The sequence below is a fragment of the Pongo abelii genome, chromosome 18, assembly GCF_028885655.2.
Source record: "Pongo abelii isolate AG06213 chromosome 18, NHGRI_mPonAbe1-v2.0_pri, whole genome shotgun sequence".
Classification (NCBI taxonomy): Eukaryota; Metazoa; Chordata; class Mammalia; order Primates; family Hominidae; genus Pongo; species Pongo abelii.
The window spans coordinates 49,970,544-49,994,316 of record NC_072003.2 but is presented as its reverse complement, the minus strand read 5'-3'; the positions used below and the strand labels follow the sequence as shown (position 1 = coordinate 49,994,316).

Below are 23,773 nucleotides of genomic sequence, written 5' to 3'. Positions count from 1 at the left end.
TCTATATCAGCACCTGCTGCTTCATCTTGCACTTTTATGTTATGGTGATGACATCTTTCCTTAAAGTTTATGAAACAACCTGTGCGAGCTTCCAACTTTTCTTCTGCAGCTTTCTTACCTCTCTCAGCCTTTACAGAATTGAAGAGAGTTAGAGCCTTGCTCTGGATTAGGCTTTGGCTTAAGGGAATGTGCTGGTTTGATCTTCTATCCAGATAATTAAACTTTTCTCCATATCAGCAATAAGGCTGTTTTGCTTTTTTATCATTCATGTGTTCACTAAAGTAGCACTTTTAATTTCCTTCAGGAAATATTCCTTTGCATTCACAACTTAGCTAACTTTGGCACAAGAGGCCTAGTTTTCAGTCTCTCGCAGCTTTCAACATACCTTCCTCACTAAGCTTAATCATTTCTAGCTTTTGATTTAAAGTGAGAGATATGCAACTCTCTCTTTCACTGGAACACTTAGAGGCCATTGTAGGATTATGACTTGGCCTAATTTTAATATTTTTGTGTATCAGGAAATAGGGAGGCCCAAGAAGTGAGACAGACAGAGGCCCCACTAGTCAGTGGAGCAGTCAGAACACACACAACATTTATCAGTGGAGTTTGCCATCTTATATGGGTGTGGTTTGTGGTGCCCTAAAACAATTTCAATAGTCACATCAAAGATCATTGATTACAGATCACCATAACAGATACAATAATAATGAAAAAGTTTGAAATGTTGCAGGAATTACCAAAATGTGACACAGAGACACGAAGTGTGCACATGCTATTGGAAAAATGGCATTGACAGACTTGCCCAAAGCAGAATTGCCACAAACATTCAATTAATAAAAAACACATATCTGTGAAACACAATAAAGAAAAGCACTATAAAATTAGGTATGCCTGTATTTGATTTCGTAAGACAAGTAAAACTACATTTAGCCATGTTACTCTGGGAAAAACAATATTAGCACAGAATTGGTTATCCCTGCAAGAATACATAAATAATGAAAGAAAATTTATTTTACAAGTGATTCCCCCATAGCTATCCAGCAAGTTAACATTATAAAATGAGCATAACTCCTAGAATTTGCTTAGGACACAGTGTCTCAAGCTCAGTTCTACTGAAGTTCTGAACCAGATAATTCTGTGTTGTGTAGGGCTGCCCTGTGCACTGTAGGAAGTTTAGAAGCATCTCTGGTCTCCATGCATTAGAGGCCAATAGCACTTTCACCTCAGATGTGGCAATCAAAAATCTCCAGACACTGCCAAATGTCCCCAGGAGACAAAAGCATCCCAGGCTGAGAACTACGGGCTTAGACCTAAAAAATGCACTAGTTATACAGTAAAAATAATAGCATATTTTAAACAATAACAAGTATATCTAGAAAGAATTAAGAAAGCCAAAAGTTGGTCCTTTGAAAAAATGAAAGTCAGAAACCACTGGTAAGATTGGTGAAGAATATAAGAAAGCACAAATAATTAACATTTTGGATGAAAATAGGAACACAAGTGCAGATGCTGCTGAGGTTGAACAGAAAATTAAGAGGCTTTTATAAACAACATTATGCCCAAAGCTTTGAAAATGAATTAAATAGATACATTCATAAAAAATAAAACTTGCAAAAGACAATCAAAAACGAACAGATGTTAAAGGATATTTCATCAGTAGCTAAACATTTCCACAAAAAGAAGCTTTGCCAAATAGTCAAGGAATAGGTAATTCTAATCTTACATAAACTCTTTCAAATAACAAAATAAAAGAAACCTTTCCCAGGTACTTTATGAGACAAGCATGACTTTGATTCCAAAACCAGACAAGGACAGCTAAGAGGGAAAAAGTATAGGCCAATATCTCTTATAAACAGAGATTTTAAAAACAGGATGCAAATACTAGCAAACTGGACCAAGCAAAGTATGAATCATGAGGAGGTTGGGTTTACATCACGGATGTAAGGTTGATTCAATATAGGAAAATTAGCAGATTAAAAGAAAATAGGATTATCTCAATAGAGAAAAAGGGGTTGATAAAATTCAACATCAATTCATGATAAAACTGTTAGAAAACTAGGAACAGTAGGTAACTTCTCTAACCTGATAAATGACAGATACAATAATAAAACTCTATAGCAAACATCACATTTAATTATGAAATGTTGAAAGCATTTTCTTTAAGATCAGAAAAAAAGGCCAAGATGCCTTCCATCACTACTTCTATTCAATATTGTATTTAGAGGTCCTAGCTAGGACAGTAAGAAACCATTTTTTAAAATAAAAGAATTCAGAAGCAGAGGCAAAACTGTTATTATGTGCAAACTATAATGACTGAATATTTTATAAGTAATCCACAGATTGTGAATAAGATATTTTAGTAAGACTGTTTGTAAGAAAAATCAGCACACGAAAGTCAATTGAAATTGATTTCATTCCCACTAGGATGGCTAGAATAAAAAAGTCAGATAATAACAAGTATTGACAAGGACATGAAGAAACCAAAACCCTTACACACTGCTAGTAGGAATGTAAAATGGTGTGGCTGCTTTGGGAAATAGTCTGGCAGTTCCACAAATGGTTAAACATAGAGTTATCATATGACCCAGCAATTCCACTCCTAGATATAAACCCAAGAGAAACAAAAGCATGTGTCCACACAACAACTTGTACATGCATGTTTGTAGCAGCATTATTCATTTTAGCCAAAAGGTAAAAAAAAACCTACATATCTATCTACTGATTAATAAACAACATGTGATGTATCCATACAATGGAATATTATTCTGCCTTAAGAAGGAAGGAAATTCTGGCACATGCTACAACATGGAGGAACCTTGAAAACATTATGCTAAGTGATAAAAGTAAATCACAAAAGACCACACATAATGTGATTCCATTTAAATGAAATGTCCAGAAAAGGCAAATATACAGAGACAGAAGTAGACTGGTAGTTGCTTAGGACTAACAAGGATGAAGGGTTTGGGAGATGATCACTAAGGGGTGCAGCGTTTCTTTTAGAGGTGATGAAAATGTTCTAAAATTATCTTGACAATTGCACATGTCTGTAAATGCACTAAAATGCACTGATTTGTACACTCTGAGTGAATTATAAACTAGATCTCAGTAAAGCTGTTTTCTAAAAAAAAAAGTCAATTGTATTTCTACATCAGCATGACACTGTTAGAAAATATGCTTTATAATCCATCAAAATGCAAGTAAGCTCTTCATGGAGAAAATTATAGAATTTAACTAAAAGGAAATTAAATGAAAGGATATACAATGTTCATATATTAGAAGTTTTAATGTCATAGAAATGTCAATTCTCCTCCAATTGTTCTACAGATTAATTGCAATTCCAAAATCCTAACAGAACTCTCTTATAGTATTTGAGAAGCTGATAGTTAAACTTACAATGAAGCCCAAAGGCTAACAATAGCCAAGACATTCATTAAGAAAACGAACAATGGAAATGTACTCTCACAGCTACCAAGACTTCTAAAGCTATGGACAGGCTTTAGTGTAGGAAAATAACACGGCTCAGAAAGATCCACACGTATACATCTGGAAACTTGATTTATACACAGCAAGCATGGAAGGTCAAATTGGATATCTGTACCCATATTTCATATCCTGTACAAAACCAAATCTAAGTGAATAACACACTTAAATGTGAAAATGCAAAACTATCAAGAAGACAACTATTTTGAAAACAGTATAGAACAGGAAAATTCAAAAGAACAGTGAGAGGAGACTAGTGTTAATAATATTAAAACACATAAAGAATCACACATGGAAGCAGAGTGTGGAAAGGTGAACAAAGGGGACTTGGGGTGGCGGGGGGTGGATGATAGGAGGTTGCTTGGTGGGTACAATGTGCATTGCTCCAGTAATGGATGTGCTGAAGGCCCTGACCTCACCACAATGCAATACAGCAGTGTAGCACAATTACACTTGTACCCTATGAATATATACAATTTTTTAAAAATCATTAAGAACAATGTGGTATTGAAATGTGGGGAGATAGAACAGAAAGTCCAGAAATATACCACACTATACATGGAAATTTAGTATGATGAAAGTGGCCTCTCAAACCAGTAAAGATGGACTTTTTAATAAATGATACTAAGACAACAGGGTATCTTCTACCTGTGGGCAAAAATAAAAACTAGATTGGATTTATATTTCACATCATATACCATATAAAACAGAAATGGGTCAAAGATATAGATAGATAGATAGATAGATAGATAGATAGATAGATAGATAGATATAGAGATATGTACTAAAACCACAGAGTACTAGAAGAAAACACAGGGAAATTCCTTTATAACCTTAGAGTAACTCAAAATCCAGAATCTATTAAAACAAAAAGAATACAACAGCATAAAAATTTTATAAATCCTGCATGGTAAAAAGCACCAAAGTCAAAAACATCACACTAAGTGAAATGCACCAGATCCAAAGGACAAATGTATGATTCCACTAATATGAGATACCCAGAGTAGGCAAAGTCATAAGGACAGAGAGCAGAGAACAGAGATGAGCAGAGGCTAGAGGGAAAGAGGAACCGGCAGCTATCTCTTCATGAGCATAGAGTTTCTATTTGGGATAATGAACAAAGTTTCTGGAAATAGTGGTGATGGCTGCACAACTGTAAACATACTTACACTGAATTATACACTTAAAATTGTTAAAATGGTACATCCTGTTAGGTATATTTTACCACAATAAAAACAAATGAGGGTGACCAGATAAATAAGCAATTTAAAAAAAAGACAAATGACAAATGAGGGTGGAAGAGTGGGCAACATTTGCACCTTGCATCACAAAAGAGTTTGCCACCCTAACACGTGAAGAAATCAGTGAGAAAAAAGACCAATAACCTAACCCAATTTAAAAATAGGCAACAGATGCAAACAGTTCACAGAAAGAAAAACTGCCCTTAATCATATGCAAAACTGTTCAACATCACTCAGAGAAATGCAAATTTCTATTTGCAAATGTATTATATACACTGAAATATATTTTTTATCTATCAGATTGGAAAAAAGTTAATAACACACTCTCATGGGAAAGCTATAAGTTACCCTTGTATTCTATTGGCAGGAATATAAATTGTTATATCTACGACTGAAGGCAATTAACAATATCCAGAACAATACCAACGCATACACCCTTTCATCAAGCAACTCCACTTCTGGGAATATATCCTCCAGATATGCTAGCACATGTGGGAAACAGATATGTACAGGTTACAGTAACATTGTGTGCAATATCAAAAAGTCAGAAACAACCCAAATATCCATTGATAGGAAACTGGTTAAATAAATTATGGAATTTTTTTCCACACAATGGAAAATTATACACTATAGAAAACAAGAAACTCTGTTTGCAAATATACAAAGAGTTCTAACATATAAAATTAAGAGAATAAAGCAAACGGCAGAATAATGTATCTAGTATACTTCTTGAATTAAAAGGGAAGGGGGAATAAGAATATTTATATTGTATAAAGAAACACTGGAAAGATATATAAGAAATTCATAAAAACTGTGACTAGTGAGAAACAAAGGACGGAGTAAGCAGGCAACTGAGGCAGAGGGGATAAAAATGGAAATGAGATATTTTATTGTACTTTTTAATTTTGATTTGAGATATATGAATGATTTCTTCTTAAAATTGTTTTAATAACTTGATAGAGGTTTCTAATTCAAGGGTATATATATATTAGTTAAAACCCAAATAAATCCATATGTATGTCATTATATGTGTGACTTCTATCTGAAATGAAAAAGAAAACCCTAAATACTCATCTCTAGTTAATTAGATGCACACTGAAGTATTTAGGAGGAAGTGAACTGGTATCTGCAACTTAATGTGAAATGCACAAGAAAACGTGACAGATAAGTACATGAATAGAGAGGTGGACAGATACATACAAAGCAAGTAAGATGTTGATTGTAGGATCTAGATGATATGCATAAGGATGCTCAATATAAAATTTTCAGTTTTTCTGTTTAAAATGTCATAACAAAACGTTAAAAGATGTTTTATTAAAATTCTAAAACTAGAGAACTCATGAATCAATAAATGAGCAACTCAACAGAAAAACAGGCAAAAAATACTTGTTTAATAGAAGACACAAATGTTGTATAAACATATAAAAGGCTGTTTGATCCTACTTGTAATCAGGGAACTACAAACTTTTAAACCACCTTGAGATACCATTTCTCAGCTATCAGGCTGGCAAAAATTTTAATCAGTACCAAGTGTTGAAAAGGAGGTGGAAACAACCTAAAACCCAAGTGTCCATTAATATTACAATGAGCACCAAACTGTGGGATAGTCACACGACGAAATATACTATGAAGCAGTGAGAGTGAACAAACTACTAATACCCTCATCCACAGAAAAGAATCTCAAAATACATTTTAAGTAAATGATGCAAGTAATTTAAAAATCAGTAAGATTTTAACTACATTAAGTTCAAAAGCAGGCTAAACAGTATATTGTTTAGTTATAGAGATATAATTAAATTATGAAAAGCAAGGAAATAATTAATGAAAAAATCAGAATAGTGGTCACCTCTAGGGAGAGATTGCAATTACAATGAAAACAAGGTATTGCAGGTGGTTTTTAAGGTACTTCTAATGTTCTGTTCCTTAACCTAGATGGTCAGTTTCATGAGTGTTCATTATTATTCTTAATATATGTTCTTATATATACTTTTGCAAATACATTCTACAGTAAAAAGTTTCTTTTTTGAGATGGAGTCTCGCTCTGTCACCCAGGCTGGAGTGCAATGGCACAATCTCAGCTCACTGCAACCTCCACCTCCCAGGTTCAAGCGATTCTCCTGCCTTAGCCTCTTGAGTAGCTGGGACTACAGGTGCCCGCCACCACTCCTGGCTAATTTTTTTATTTTTAGTAGAGACGGGGGGGTTCGCCATGTTGGCCAAGCTGGTCTCGAACTCCTGACCTCACTTGATCTGCCCACTTCGGCCTCCCAAAGTGCTGGGATTACAAGAATAAGCCACTGCACCCGGCCAAAAGTTTCTCAAATATGAAAATGATGAGCACATTGCCCATTTTTTAAGGATTAAACATGAATTCATATAATATTAACATAAACATTCAAAGGAAATTGTTTAATAGCTAACTCAATTTTAACATGATCAAAACCAAGATCCTGACTTCCAACTCCCACTCCCCGACGCATGCTCTTCCTGTTGTCTTTCCCACCTGGGTAAATTGCCTCTCCAGCCTACCAATTGCTCAGTCCAAACCTTGGAATCATCCTTGATTCTGTTCTCTCTCTCAAACCTCACACCCAACCCATCTGCAAATCCTGATGGGATCTTTACATTATATCCAAATCCTTCACTTACCATCCTCTTCATACCACCCCAATCCCAGCCACCACCGTCTCTCACGTGGATAACTACAACAGTCTCCTTCCTGGTCTCCCTGTTTCTGTCCTCTGTCTAGTTTATTCTTAACAGGTAGCCGGAGAGATCATTTAAAAATGCAAATTAGGGTGAATTGTCCTTTGTTCAAAACCCACCTATAGCTCCCCACCTCTGTCACTATGAAAGCCAAGAATCCACACAACAGCCCACTTAGCACTACCTGTTCCAGCTCCCACTGCGGCTCCTACAACTTTCCCCCTCACTCCATCTGCTGCAGTCACAGTCAACTCTTCACGTTGCTCCAACTGGCCACGCTGGCTGCGGCCTTGGGCTCTCCCTCGGAATCCACATGTTCTCTCCCAAACTTCCTTCATGTCAAGAGCTCAAATGTCACCTTATTAGAAGGTTCATCAGAACTACCCTATATGAAATTGAAAAATCCCGCCCTACAACCCAGTGCTCCCTTCCTCCTCACCGTGTTTATCATTTTTCATCTTATTATCATGTAATTGATCATACACATTACATATTTACTGTCTGTCTCCACTCACTAGAATGAAAACTCCACAAGAGAAGAATTTTTACCAGTTTTGCTTCCCACTATATCCCCAACATCTAGGTAAGGGCTTAATAATATCTGAATGAAGGAATGGCCTTTTATTAAACTGTTTTGTAAACCATAAGCATTTATTATAATATTTAAAAGTATTTTAATTCATAAAATAAATTGTATTATCTCCATTAACAATCGTCAAAAACTAGGCTGGGCGCGGTGGCTCACGCCTGTAATCCCAGCACTTTGGGAGGCCAAGGCGGGTGGATCATGAGGTCAGGAGATCAAGACCATCCTGGCTAACATGGTGAAACCCCATCTCTACTAAAGATACAAAAAATTAGCCGGGTGTGGTGGCGGGCACCTGTGGTCCCAGCTACTCGGGAGGCTGAGGCAGGAGAATGGCATGGACCCAGGAGGCGGAGGTTGCAGTGAGCAGAGACCACGCCACTGCACTCCAGCCTGGGCGACAGAGCGAGACTCCGTCTCAAAAAAAAAAAAAAAAAAAAAAAAAAATCATGAAAAACTAAATTAAATTTTGCCAAGTAAAATATCAAGCACATATATGCTTTTTCCTGAATGTAAATCATTTGTTCCCAAAGGGAAGCAAAATGAAAAATAGCTAGGAATTCAATTTGCAATAAATTAAAAATTGATTTTACAAACATCAAGTAAAGCAAAGTATGTTACACTTTGACGAAGTAAAATTGAAATAAAGCTATCATTTGAATCCTATACCTCCAACTAAATTAATGTGCTGTTGCTGTAAAGCTAAAAACTAAAGCAGAAAGCATGCCCTAACTTGAAAAAGAAGCATTGATTACTTGCCTCAGCAACAGGAAAACAGGAAGCGCAAACAGTGCAGGCTAAAAGGAACCTTAAGAATCATCTAGTATTAGCCCTTTCATTTTTACAACAAAAGAAACTGAGGACCTGAAATGACCTGAAAAAAAAAAACAATTCAGTTTGCTTATTCAATTGTGATCCTTGCTATAGTAAAATTCAGCTTTTATAGAATTAGAGACAAAATATATCTCCATGGAAACAATATTCCCAAGTATACATGTGAGACTGAGAAGTATGGTTTTCTATGCAGGTCTTCACATCCTAAATATACAGATAGGATTCGGGGTGGGGAGGTACTGAAAAGAGCACAGCTTTCTAATCAGACAGGTGTGGATTTAAATTCTGGCTCTGCTATCTACTTTGATTTTGGTAATGGTTGTCCATCCGAGCACCAGCTTTTTATCAGCAAAATGGGGATCATTAAAGACCTACATTATAAGTTTGTTAAGAATGTAAAAAAGTATTAAGTCATCTAACTCAGGGCCTGGTACATTCCTGGCTACAGTCTGCCTGCAGGCCTTCTGACATTTTAATCAGAGTTGCATAATGCTCAATGAGAATCACCATCTCTGACTGCCACTGTTGGCTTTATTGCACTAGCCTGTATCACAGAGAGTTCCACTAACAGCAGGGGAATGAAACTGTTGATGCTGTTATCAACAGAAATTGTCAACTACCTGACAGCAGACACTAGGTGCTACTTGTTTATGGCAAAATAAAAGATTGCTTGATTTTTCTTCTAAATGTAAAGTTGAGCAATCTATTTCTGACTAGAGTCCTGATCCCTGATCAATCACACCTTCTCAAAACTAAAAGGGATCTCATAGGTCATCCAGCAAGAATCTTCTCCACAGTACATTAGATTAGATTAGATGACCAATGTCTGTGTAAAGCCTTCTAGTTTAAACCAAGCTCTCACTCAGGTAGCAGTTTATTACATTTTCTGATCCTTCTAATTAACAGGAAGGGTTTTTTCCCCCACTAAGAATGGACAGGTGATGAAAAAGTGAATGAAAACATATTAATGCCACCCTTATACTCATATACTTCTGGAAACAAAAATCTTAATTATTTTCATTTGAGGGTAAAGGATATCCTATTTAATAACAATTCCATAATATAAAAGTCAAGTTCTAAAAATATATCTTGAAGCTTACATTTACTTTCTCAAAATATATATTAGAAAGTTTGCCTTATATAGAGGGATCAAAGACTTAAATCTAAGACCTGAAACCATAAAGATTCTAGAGGATAACATTGGAAAAATCCTTCTAGACATTGGCTTAGGCAAAGACTTTATAACCAAGAACCCGAAAGCAAATGCAACAAAAATGATAAATAGATGAGACTTAATTAAACTAAAAGGCTTCTGCACAGCAAAAGAAACAATCAGTAGAGTGGGAGAAAATCTTCACAATCTATACATCCTACAAAGAACTAATATATAGAATCTACAAAGAACTCAAACAAATCAGCAAGAAAAAAACAATCCCATCAAAAAATGGGCTAAGGACATTAGCCCACTTTTAGACAATTATCAAAAGAAGATATACAAATAGCCAACAAGCATATGGGAAAATGCTCAGCATCATCAATTATCAGGGAAATGCAAATCAAAACCACAATGTGATACCACCTCACTCCTGCAGGAACGGCCATAATCAAAAAATCAAAAAAGAATAGATGTTGGCATGGATGTGGTGAAAAGGGAACACTTTTACACTGTTGGTGGAAACATAAACTAGTACAACCACTGTGGAAAACAGTGTGGAGATTCCTTAAAGATAAAAGTAGCTCTAGCGTTTGATCCAGCAATCCCACTACTAGGAATCTACCCAGAGGAAAAAAGTCATTATAGGAAAAAGATACTTGCACATGCACGTTTACAGCAGCACAATTTGCGATTGCAAAAATATGGAACCAGCCCAAATGCCCATCAATGAACGAGTCGATAAAGAAAATGTAGCATATATATATATATATATATATATACACACACACACACACACACACACACACACCATGGAATACTACTCAGCCATAAAAAGGAATGAAATAATGGCATTTGCAGCAACCTGGATGGAATTGGAGGCTATTATTCTAAGTGAAGTATAATAACTCAGGAATGGAAAGCCAAACACTGTATGTTCTCACTTACATGTAGGAGCTAAGCTATGAGGATGCAAACGTGTAAGAATAATACATTGGACTTTGGGGACTCAGGGGGAAAGAATGGGGGGTGGCAAGGGGTAAAAGACTACACATTGGGTATGGAGTACACTTCTCGGGTGATGGGTGCACCAAAATCTCAGAAATCACCACGAAAGAACTTATTCATGTAACCAAACACCACCTGTTCCCCCAAAACTTATTGAAATAAAAAAATAAAAAATTTTAAAAAAAAAGTTTGCCTTATAACTGTATAAAACAAAGAAAACATACCTGGGATGATATCATTGATGTGCAATAGAATTGTACTTTCAACACACGCAAAACTACAAAGCTGCACTCCATCGAATCTTCCATCCCAGTTGCCAATAGGGTTATCCTAGAAATTAAATAATAAACATTAAAATCCTCCTCAATGAAATGTAAATGTGAAAGTCTGTATTTTCCATAAAGAATCCTCCAAAATATTTTACATTGGTAACAATGTTAACAATTTTACCTAAAAGAAAGAAAGAATACATTAGGAATAGTTGCCATAGTAATAAGGCTTGCTTTTTTCATTTGTTTGTTCATTTTTTTCTTTAGGGAAATGAGATTCAAGAATAACCAAGTTATAGTAAACCCCCAGATAAGCAAAGAATTGAAAGTGTTTTTCATACTTTACTGAACAATAAATACGAATCTGTAGGATAACACCCATTTGAGGTTTAAAAAGACAATATTATTTCACCCAGAAACCTGCCTCTAATTAGCCCTAAGTTCTTCATATTCCCTGAGCATTTAAATAGTCCATCTGAACTTCTGTATGCCTTTCTGTACATAAAAAGTCTATTTTCTAATTATTCTTTTGTCATTTTATGGGCATATAGGAATCTCCTCCAAGATGGAGATGTTTATATTTAATTATTTCATATTCTAATATAGTGCCAACTAGCACTGTGCTGTACAGGGAACTACATCAGTAGACGGGCCAGTCAGACAACTGCCCTGGGCACCAATGTGCATGGCATGCTAAAATGTCCCTGGAAATAAAGGATGAATAGAAGGAAAAGGAGATAAAGAAAGAAGTTCTAGCATTTGCCAGAACTTTCCTCTCCAGGACTATAATAGAAGTGTTTGGAATGAACATCTGCACAAGTCAGCTATGGGACAGACAGAGGCAGGGAGAGAAGCTGGCAGGGCAAATCTCTAGGCAGCTTGCCCCAGGTAGACAAGCTGACCCCAGACCGCCATCTGAAAAAGGCAAGGCCTAAACCCTAAACAGCTTCTGCCAAGTTTGAGGCCCAAGGTAAAGAACCTGATGCAAGGGGAGACCAACCCCAATGACCAGTGGCCCTCTTTCTCCAATCTTCCCTCCATGCAGGCCACAATTCTCCTTGAAATAAAGACTGAATTACTATTTAAAGAATATTGGTTAAAAGGAGTGCTTTATTGACAGCTATCCTGAGGGGCATGCATGTTTTACTCTGGTTCTAACTTTTCACATGTTAAGAGTAAATGTTTGTTTTCTAACTAACCAATGAGTATCAAATAGAATTTCCTGGAATTTTCAAGCACAGGAAACATTACACTAGAACATTAGCTTACCAACCAAAAAGTATACCTGAATAGATAAAAATGATGACTAAAAGCATCCCCATTGTGAGTATAAGAGATTACTACTCACATCGCCTCCTAACTCATTCTAGTGTTCAGTAATTCCATATGAATTTCCTTCTTTATACATAACAAAGTCTTGCCCATATGTTCAATATATGATAAAAATGGTCTCAGCCTTTCTCTTCTCATTCTCTCAATGCCACAGGTATAATTCCATCAGCCACACTGGAATGGATCCATTATTAACAAGTATGATTGTAAGGAAACATTAAAAATAAGTGACACAAACAAAAGGTCAAATGTGGTATGACTCCACTCTTATGAGGAGCCTAGAACAGGCAAATTCAGATACAGAAATCAGAAGAAACTGTGGTTAGCAGAGGTTGGGGAAAGTGGGCAGTTACTGTTAAACAGGCACAGAGTTTCAGTTTGGGATGATGAAAAAGTTCTGGAAATGAATAGGTGACAGTACAACAATGTGAATACACTTAATGCCACTGTATGAACACTTAAAAATGCTTAAATGATAAAGTTTGTTATGTATATTTTACCACAATTAAAAAAGGTTTTTAAAATGAATGAAATCCTATGAGATATTCTAATTGTCTATTCCTCAGAATCAATGTGGTTTTCCTCTACTCAGGTATTTTCTATGATTTTTATACTAATTATTAATATCAGTTCAGCCATTAAATTGTGTAGAATATCACAAAAAAATAGATTACCCCAAAAACTGTTTCAAAATAAAGAAAAATAGGACTTCAAGTAATATAATTGTGTTTTGTCTTGTTTTGTTTTGTCTACTGGTCAGCTACAATAAGGCAAATTTAAAGATAGAGAACATTATTCTAGTTTATTCAAATGGGAAAAAAAAAAAAGTAAATGTAATCTGTATCTAGACCCCATTCTATTTCAATGCTCCTTTACCAAAGATAAACTAGAACATGTTCTTTAAAGTACTCCAAATTAGATCACGTTAAATATTCAAAGTGTTCAATTTGCAAGTAAATTGGTCCCAAAACTAATACATATATATATAAACTATACATAATATGTGTGTATATATATATGTTTATATATATACACATATATATATATAAACTAATATATATATCACAAAGATATTTAATCCAAAATTTTCTTACCATGTCCACACCAACAAAATATCCTAAGCTTTCTTTTCCTGGCAAAACATCACAGAATATAACTGTTCCAGATTCTATTGTTTCTCCAACCTTCAAAGAAACTCTGGAGTTTATTTCCAAAGGAGGAAGTTCGACCTGCATTGTGTCCCCAGGACCTGCATAATCACTTTCCAATGCAGTGTCATCGTCTTCTATGAGTTCTAGCTTGTCCAATGCAACAAACACGCCACAATCTTCATCACACTGAAAAAGCTGTTTCCCTTGGTACACCCCGTCAGTGAAACCTTGGCCACGACCTTCTTCCTAGTTTTTTAAGAGAGAAGGGAAAGAAATAGATATAGAAAGACGATCCATAGGAAAAGGGGTTCACTCTAGGGATTTCAGGAAAATCACTCTGGAAAAATTCTAAATGATACATATAATAAGAAATATAATTATTAGCAGTTTCTGTTGGATTTAGAGTGTTTAAAAAAAAGAAGTTGTATCTGATGCTGAAATAATATTATCTGATAATTTCAATTCATAACTCTATCATGAGAAAGCTAGGCTGAATTCCACGTTGTGATTCTAACATTAATTTGGTTATAAAAAGAAAATGTTACTTTAAAATAGCAGTAATGTTAGCTCCATTCATTAAGCACTTATTGTCAGTCACTGTGCTTAAATCCTGTATCAATGTACCACAAAAACACTACAAGTCATGTACTATTAACACCATTGTACAGGTAAGGATGCAGAATTAGAGAAGTTAAGTAGCTTTGTTAAGTAACCTGGCAACCCAGCTAGTAAATGGCTTAACTGGGATTCAAATTCCTAATTGTTTACAATCACTGCTTTTAAAAAAAATTAAATCAAGAAGCAAAGAAGACATGCAATTCTATTGGCAAGAGTGTCAAAATGTAATTGGCAGTTCAGTTCTTGTGAATGAATATTAAGTTTGGAAACATATCACAGCATTCTTGGGTCTCCTTCCGGTAGAAATAAATTCTAAGGATTTTCACATATATTATCAGGGACAATTATAAGCAAGTTTAAATTTCTGCAACTTTTTTTCAAAAATCTTATATCTAAATTGTTATTTAATAACATACATTAAGAAGAACTAAGAAACCTATAGATGATAACGCAAGGTAATTAACAATTTTGATGTAACTATTTACAACTGGTAGCATTCATGTTTAATATAGGCAATGTTAAAATTTCTAAAATATATATGTCTGCAATAACCAGGTGAATCTCTTTGTGTGTTCCTATCATAGTACATAGTTTTTTAAAAGTTTCGACATCATCTTTACATCTTCGCAATTCATCATTAAAAAGTAAACAAAAACATTAAATCAAGAAGCAAAGAAGGCATAAAATTCTATTTGCAAGAATGTCAAAATATAATTGACATTTAAGTTCTCAAGAATGAATATTAAGCTTGGAAACATATCACAGAGTTCTTTGGTCTCTTTCCAACAGAAATAAACTCCAAGGTGATTTTCACACATATTATCAGTGACAACTATAAGCAAGTTTTGGATTATGGATTCAACCACAACATGGATTCATCAGCAAGGATGATGAATATTAAAAATTACGGAAGACTCTTGGGAAAATTTATTTCGTATTTAAATGAGAAAAATACGTATGTGCATACAAATACACATAGACACATGAACACAAACAAACACACTACTAAAGTGGTTTATCAAACTTACCAGCAATTCAACTCCAAAGAATATTCCGGAGACTGTCCTCTCTGCTAACAGGGGTCCTCTGAAGCGTACAACTCCAGGAAATTTTTCTTCCCCAGATCTCAGCTGTACTTTCACAGGACAGCCCACGTCTATTTGGAGGCCTTTACTTAGTCTGTTTCTGTTTTTAAACAGGCTGAACCTCTCCTCACAATTGGTGATTGCCAAAAGTAACTCTGTGAACTTTTCATTTATCTCTACAACATCCTTTTCATCAACAAAGAGAACTGCATGAGGTTGCTCTAGAATTTTTAATCCAATCTGATTTTTCTTGCCTTTTGCAGAAGGAATCCTTGAATGCCCCACAGAACGATCTTGAATATACTGTCCTATACTTCCCTTCGGTACTTTAAGGAGCTTTTGTGTTTGTTTGTCTGTAACGCTGCATTCTTGAAGAAGCAAATAAAAAACCCGCTCTTCCCAGTAGGGTGAAGTAACTTTGTCTTGGCTCCATAAGCCTGAACTCATTGTGATATTAACTTCAAAATACTAATTCAAAAAAAGGAAACTACTAATAACTTTGTCATAAAACCGCAAAAGATAAATTCAGTGACAGTCCCAAAGCATGTTTTCAGCAACGTGGTGTCCATGCTGTAAAAAGAAAGGAAATCAAAATGCCTAGTGAAAAAGCAAAAATAAACTTTAGACTTCATTCTACATGACTGAAAATTAAGACTGAAGACTTTTAAAATTTTCATTTGACCAGTAAACACATGCACACAAATGAAATATCTTCAAAAAATATCTAAAAGGGCTAAAAGACATACAGTATATTACTTTTATCTACTGTAACTGTGCATATTTAACTAATGAAATCCAATTGTAAAGTACTTTCAAAGACAACACAATAATGTTTGCTTCCAAGACACTGAAATTTATAAAATCAGATTCTAGTAAAAACTTTTAAAGATTACACTTATATACATATTCTAACTTTTTAAAATTTATTTTTATTTATTTGTTTTGAGGCAGGGTCTCACTCTTGTTGCCCATGCTGGACTGCAGTGGCACAATCACGGTTCACTGTGGCCACGACCTTCCAGGCTCAAGTGATCCTCCTACCTCAGCCTCCCGAGTAACTGGTATTATAGGCGTGTATCACCACACACAGCTAAGCTTTCTATTTTTTGTAGAGACAGGGTCTCACTATGTTGCCTAAGCTGGTCTTGAACTCCTGTGCTCAAACAATCCTCCTGTCTTGGCCTCCCAACACACTGGGATTACAGTCGTAAGCCACCAGGACTGTCCCATATTCTGACACTAATAAACTTTTAAAAGTAGCATTTGGGGCTGAGCTGTGTGGCTCATGCCTATAAATGATAGCTATGATATGGCCATATTGTGATAACGGGACATTTTACCTCTGACTCAACTTCATTTCATATATTTTATCTGAAGATGGGCAGTGTTCATCACATTAATCATAGTTATCTGATTTCTCAAATTGCAAATATCAGATATTATAATATGACTATATTAAAAATATGTTAACAATTTTGTAGCATCAAAACTTGTACTACATAGCAAGGGAATATCATGATATAACTGCATTATAATTTCTTTCTATTATTTCTTTTTCAAATTTTCATTTCTTTTTTTTATTTATTTATTTTTGAGACAGGGTCTCACTCTGTCACCCAGGCTTGGGTACACTGGTGCAATCATAGCTCACTGCAGTTTCAAACTCCTGGGCTCAAGTGATCCTCCCACCTTGGCCTTCCAAGGTTCTAGGATTAAGGCATGAGCAACTGCACCTGGTCCTCATTTAAAATTTTTGCAAGAATAATAATCTTTCCAATGAAGTAGCCTCATTCTCAAACCTATTTTAACTAATGGTTAAAAAACTACACAATTTCATTAATTCAAACTGAGACTTTACTTCATTATTTTAATTAATTTCCTGCTGAAAACAATAGTTCCTAGGTATCCCTGTCATAAGAATGTGGCTATCTGGTTTCCAAAGACAGTACTTTCATTTCATCCTTCCTTGAGATAGAGGTATCCATTTCCATTATTCTGGGTAATGGCTGCAATTGATAGCACTATCATATTTATTTTATTCTAGCAATTAAAAAATAAATACTCCTAAAACTAAAGAACCAAATTTTAGATTTAATCACTTAATGATCAAACAACTTGGTAAATCTATACACAGCGGAACACTTCTTTCAGAAAGCACTGCTAGATAATGAAGTATTCCATAATGGTAACATTTCTAAAAGTCTCTCCCTCTACAAGCCAGCATGAGACATGTGGTTTAGCCAAGACAAGATACAGGTTAGGCACCTCCTTCAAACCAACATGACTGACTGAAATATCTGTGTAACACTCAGTGAGGGTAAAAGCAGAGGTAGCATGAAGTGGTTCTCTTTTTTTCTTCTTTTTTGTGGTGTGTTTGTTTTAATTCCACTTGAGGGCACTGTCTACTTCAGCAAGAATGGGATCAATTTATATTTGCCACTTATATAAGACACCTGTGGAAACCTCTATCTTGACACGATATAAACAAAACTCCTTATAAGGGCTGCCCAAACAGCTATCCAACCCCTCAATTTGGTTCTATTCCTTTAAAGGACCAAACTGAAGTGTTGGTTCTTTTTGACCAAAATGCTTTTAACATGTCAACACTTTCCACAAGAAAATGTCCTTATTTTTTTCTTGATCATTGATGTATCATTATGACTGTAAATTATTTTGCATAACTCTTGATCTGCAAGGCTGTTATTTTGTTAAAAGGCTGTATCTTATGCTTCCTGAGGTCGCGAATGCTTTCTACAGATCTACTGTCTAGAGTTTTCCCTTGCAATCAGCCATTTTCTGTGGTTTCCTGCTGTATGCATTTGACTCCTTTTACGGCCTTGTTCCTTTCCAACTTACCGCTTCAAATCAGTTCTGAGAAACCAGGTAGTGAAATATGTTTGTGTGTTTGAAAAAACAAAGCAACAATCATGAAAAGAGGAATGCATACATTCTGAAAGAGTCTTTAGGAGCAAAGGGCACATAGGCTTTATTGAATAGAGATTCTGGTCACTCGCAGAAGGTTAAGACAGTCAAAAAGCAACTTTCAAAAAAATGAGCTGTTGTTTTGGTTCTCTTTAAAATGTATTTCGATTTTTAGGGCCAAAATTTTTTTGAAAAAGGTAAAGCAATTCTATTTTGAAAAGAAATTCTTTTTTAAAATTCCTAAGAATAATGTCTTCAAATATTACAATCAGAAACTTCCTTGAATCTTAACAATTGCTTTATACCAACAGCTCCTACTCTATTGGTCCTGTAGCTTAACCGTTCATGCCACAATTTAAAATAAAAATCATTAATACTAATAATGTATTAAGACTAAATTACTATATGTGCATTAGAACATTATGTTAAATAAATTTGATTATAAGCTTGCTTTCTGAAATAATTTAAGGAAGAGAATCCACAGTAAAAATTGATATAACTGCTAGGTTTATAAAAATGTTTTAGGGTAATAAACTATAGCTTTCAAGTACCATATTTTAAAGTGAACTCTACAAGGAGTGGTAACTTTTTTCCTAACTTTCATTAGCACAAGTGGAAATGAGCTTAGACTTAGCAACAGGATGGGTCGTGTTAGACAACTAGAATAGTCAAGCACAAGTTATCAAATATTTCAAAAGCATTATCCAAAAATAAAGGATACAGCCTTTCCTCTTTCAGAAAGAATACACTAAGAACAAGTTTGAAACTCTCTTATTAAAAACTGATTCTCTTCACTGCAACTGATAGAGAAAGTTGAATGGGAAACTTAACGGCTCGAGTCTAGAGATATACAAGGCAATCAACTGAATGGATCATTAATATTCTCAGCCAGGCACAGTGACTCATGCATGTAATTCCAACACTTTGGGAAGCCAAGGTGAGTAGACAGCTTGAGCCCAGGAGTTTGAGACCAGCCTGTGCAACATAGTGAAACCTCATTTCTACAAAAAGTACAAAAGTTAGCCAGGTGTGATGGCATGTGCCTGTAGTCCCAGCTACTTGTGAGGCTGAGGTGGGAGGATGGCTTGAGCCCTGGAGGGAGGGACTGCAGTGAGCCATGATCACGCCACTGCACTTCAGCCTGGGTGAAAAAGCAAGACCCTGTCACACACTCTCTCACATATATACACACTCCATAATATATATATACATATATATTTATTTTATGTACTCAAAATACCAGTATTACAATAAAAATATGCTAACATACATTTCTCCCCACTGTAGAAGTGAATGTAACACCAACAGTCTACTTTCACTGGGATGTGCATAGTAGTTAAATAGTTAAAGTCTTAGGTACCCCAAGCAGTAAAAACTGACTCAACACAATATGAAGGGAAAGATCTAAATCACATTGTAAATGAGTTATCTATCATCAAGAAGGTTGGTTTGTTAGTTTGGTATTTTTTACACTTTCAGTACAGAGTTAGATACTGAAAACTACATCGTCTAGGCTAGGCACAGTGGCTCACTCCTGTAATCCCAGCACTTTCGAGGCTGAAGTGGGAGGATCCCCTAAGCCCTGGAGTTCAAGGCTTTAGTGAGCTGTGATAGCGCTACTGCACTCCTGCCTGGGTGACAGAATGAGAGCCTGTCCCAAAAGGAAGAAAAGAAAATTAGCTGGGTGTGGTGGTGTCTGCCTGTGGGCCCAGTCACTCAGGGTCCCAGCTACTCTGGAAGATGGGAAGATTGCTAGAGCCCAGGAGGTCCAGGCTGAAGAGAGCTATGATCACGCCACTGCACTCCAGCCTGGGTGACAGAGCAAGACCTGGTCTCAAAAAAAAAAAAAAAAAGAGGAAAGAAAGAACACACACAAAAAAAAAACCCAACATCAATCCACATTCACTCAGCTTCTGCCTTTAAGTAAAGGCCTAGAGAACAGTAAGACAACTGAAGGAAAAAGAAGCACAGCTAAATTCAAAGTCACTGTAGGGCAGGTGGGGGTGAGGGGTCAGTGTGAAGGGAGAAATTTTCACTTGTATTCTCTTATTATTTTGCAGGTTGAATCACTTTGAGTGAGAATATCACAAATGACTCATCTAAATACTATCTTACTTCAGGCTGGATAACTGTGTTATTATGAATATCTTGGTAATAAATACTGAATGAAAATTACCAACAAGTTGAAACACAATAATATGTTTAACCCTAAAGCCATGTTGAACAGAAGGCCTTTCCTTTGAGGACACTGACGAAGAAGAACAGTTCAGGTTCACATAGATTTGAAAACATTTCTGGTTATCTGAGCTTGTTGATGGTCTGGATTCTGAGTAAAGGAGAGCTTACTTGTATTAATATAAAGTCATTAAACCAAGACGAGGGTTGGAAGGCACAAATATTTATCAATTTTCCATGAAGACAATGGAAAGATGATCAGGAAATACATTTTACATGAAAATGTTAAAGATTACAATTACCACATTCTGAAAGGCAACATATAGTACAAATGAACATCAGTAGCTACAGAAAACTAACAATGGTTAACCTATCCAGAAGATGCAGTGTTTTTCTGATTCTCAAGTTATCAGGTTATATTGTTCATAATGATCTCACAAAGAAAGATCCAATTCAAGAGCTTTTTGCATCTCCTAAGACATCCTGCTTGTTCTAAAAACCACATGAAGCTATCTAAATTAGAATAAAAATTACAATACTTAATTCTGCCCCTAATTATAAATGGCAAAGAGGTAGGAAGGTCAGCCTGAACACCAAAGAAAGAAGACATGTGGGCCTTTTTCCAAAAGCTTCTGGATAGCTAGAATGATTATCCTTTTAAAAAGGAACATCTCTCACTAAAAGACGAAGTTGATATATTTCTAAACAGCTAAAGAATACAGATACAGAGATTCCGTGGCCAGAAAAAAGACTGAATCCGTTTTAATTTTCCTCAATGACTAATTTGTGTCACAAGTACACAGTCCCTAATATAAGTGGGATTTATAAGGTTAAAAAAAAAAGAAAAGAAGAGCCTCTCACATCTGCATATTCCCACTGGAACAAGGAATACTGCTGCCTCTCTAGTGTTAAACCTAGCCACTCCACTGCCAAACTGTGAATTCCCCAAGTCCTTCATTTTTATATTATCCAGTGCCCACACGAGAGCCTGGCATATGCTAGGCGCTGAATACAGAGAAATGAATGAAAGACTCAAGTGGTAACAGTGAAAACAAAATTGCATTTCCTCCTCCTGTTTAAGGGATTAAACCAAGAGAAAGAGAAAAGAAAAAGACTCAGGAATTGGGAGTATTTCATGAATTTTGCCTAAAACTTCACTAATTCTCTGGATAAAATGAAATCATACTAAACCACTTCATTGTTATACATATAAGAAGCAACAAATACGGAAAATTTCACAATTATGAAACCAAGTTGTTTTGAGGTTTATTTGATACTAGCTTCCTAGAGCCTCACTAGCATGTATGATGCTTATAAATTCTGTACAACCAATGAAAAAAAAAACTAATTTAAATCATAGTGTGAAAATCAGGAACAAAATACTAATAGTTTGACAAACAACATAACTATTCCTTTCTCTCTCCTTGTGTTGGAAACTTCCTTAAATCAAACAAAACCACAGTTTAGGTGTGCCAGACCATAAAAATCATTGCTGCTTAATGTTAGTTGTGCTTTATATAACAAGCCTTATCTGCTTCTCACAAAAGTTACCACCCAGAGGAAGGTTTATTTGCAAGAATACTATACAATTTTGCAGCAGAATATTAGAGAATGTTCTGGGTGTTACTTCAATAAGAATTTCTAGCAAATCATTTTCTCCTAATACTGTTCTAGTTCAAATCCACCTACTGCTCAGTGGGGAATGGGAGGCTAAATTCTTAAGGCCATTCAGTCTACTTGGGGCATGAGGGGGTGTGTAGAAAGCCAACAATCAAATGAACACCCTCTCAAGGCCTGGGTGCTTCTCTGAGAGCCAATGATTGCAAAATGAACAATCTTATTAAGATCCCTAATTAGCCCGAACTCAAAAGCAAGGTAGGCATGCTCCTTAGCTGAGCTAAGGATAAAACTTTCCAGGAAAAATTGAGGAGAAGAAGGTGGCAGGGATGATGGGGGCTGGGAGATTGCAAGGCCACAGGCTTGGTGGCTGGAAGATGACAACTATCCTAAAACATTCAAATGCCAAGGGGTGGAAGAGAAACGATGCCAAGTACATGAATAACCGGCAGCTGACCCAGCTGAGTACCAAACTCAACACCATCTTCCTGAAGATTTCATGACTTCACCCCGCCCCCCATTCGCCCCCCACCCCCCTCGATTGTTAACATGAAAGAAAAACATAAAGAAAGAATACCTGTCACAACGGGGCGCACCTTTCAACTAAGGAACTCCGGGTGGCTGTGTAGAACCATCCTCACCCTGGAAAGGGGGAAACTGAAAGAAAAAGCAGAACACGCCATTAACGAGGCCAGAACCCCGACTGCGATTCCTGGACGGGAGCCACCAACACCCGCAAAATCGATCGGTACATACGCCCCGCGGCGCGGTCGGTAGGAATCACAGCCCCGGGCTCCTGAGGCCAACCGTGGCCGTCGGGGCCCGCCAGCGGCCTGTGCCTCAGTCTCCCAATCTGTAAATGGGGTAGGGGGCGGGAGGGGGGCAGCGTCCCGCGTGGCTCCCGCCCCAAGTCCTCTCTCCTCCGGGGGTCCCGACGGTGGCGACCCCGCACGCTCTCCGGACTCGGAGCCCTCCCGGGAAGCCTCGGGGGATGGGGAAGCCCCGGTTGGGGGGGAAGCCCGGGCTGACGTCAGCGGGCTCGGCACCCCGCGGGCCCGGCCGGCTCGGGCCCGGGCAACTAACGGGCCGGCGCCGAGGGCCCGATGGTCGCCGCGGCGGCTCCGGACGCCCTGAGGCCAGGCGGCTGCGCCGAGGGGATCCGGCCGCCCGCCGGCCGCCCGCCGCCCGCTCATTCACTAACCTCGGGCGGCGGGGCGTCGCCCCTCGCCCCGGCTCCCCAGCCCGCGTCCCGGGCCGGCCCCGGCTCCCCACACCCACCGCCCTAGTATTTACCTCCGACGCGCGGCCCCCGCGCAGCCAAACCTGCTACCTGGGCCCGCCCCCACCTGCCCCGCCTCCAAACCGCCCAGGGGAGAGGGAGGGAGCGGGGGCGGAGGGGGCAGCCGCCGCGCTAGCCAATCGTAGGCCGAGCTGCGCTTCTGAGCGGGCCGTGATTGGGCCTCCCTGTGACAGACCTTCCTCCAATGGCTGCCGGCCCGGCGCCGGCCGAAGGGACTTTCCGCTCTGTCAAGCTCGGTGGAACCAAAGGGAAAGCGAAGGGGCGGGGCAGAGAAGAGCGGAGGATGGAGGCGGGAA

At 37.3% G+C, this 23,773-nt stretch overlaps 1 protein-coding gene across 6 annotated transcripts in view; it reads right to left on the bottom strand.

The window, feature by feature from the left end:
* The window catches only part of CYLD (CYLD lysine 63 deubiquitinase), a 56,555-nt gene extending 33,001 nt beyond the window's left edge, over positions 1-23,554 (bottom strand). Inside the window, exons 1-5 of one of the 6 annotated variants that reach the window (XM_009250712.4) lie at positions 23,471-23,554; positions 22,755-22,834; positions 15,407-16,033; positions 13,704-14,006; positions 11,233-11,338 (exon numbers count right to left, since the gene is read on the bottom strand). In XM_009250712.4, coding sequence (XP_009248987.1) covers positions 11,233-11,338; positions 13,704-14,006; positions 15,407-15,910 — 913 coding nt within the window. In that variant the 5' untranslated portion in view covers positions 15,911-16,033; positions 22,755-22,834; positions 23,471-23,554. 6 annotated transcript variants of the gene reach the window in all.
* Positions 23,555-23,773: the final 219 nt, after the last annotated feature.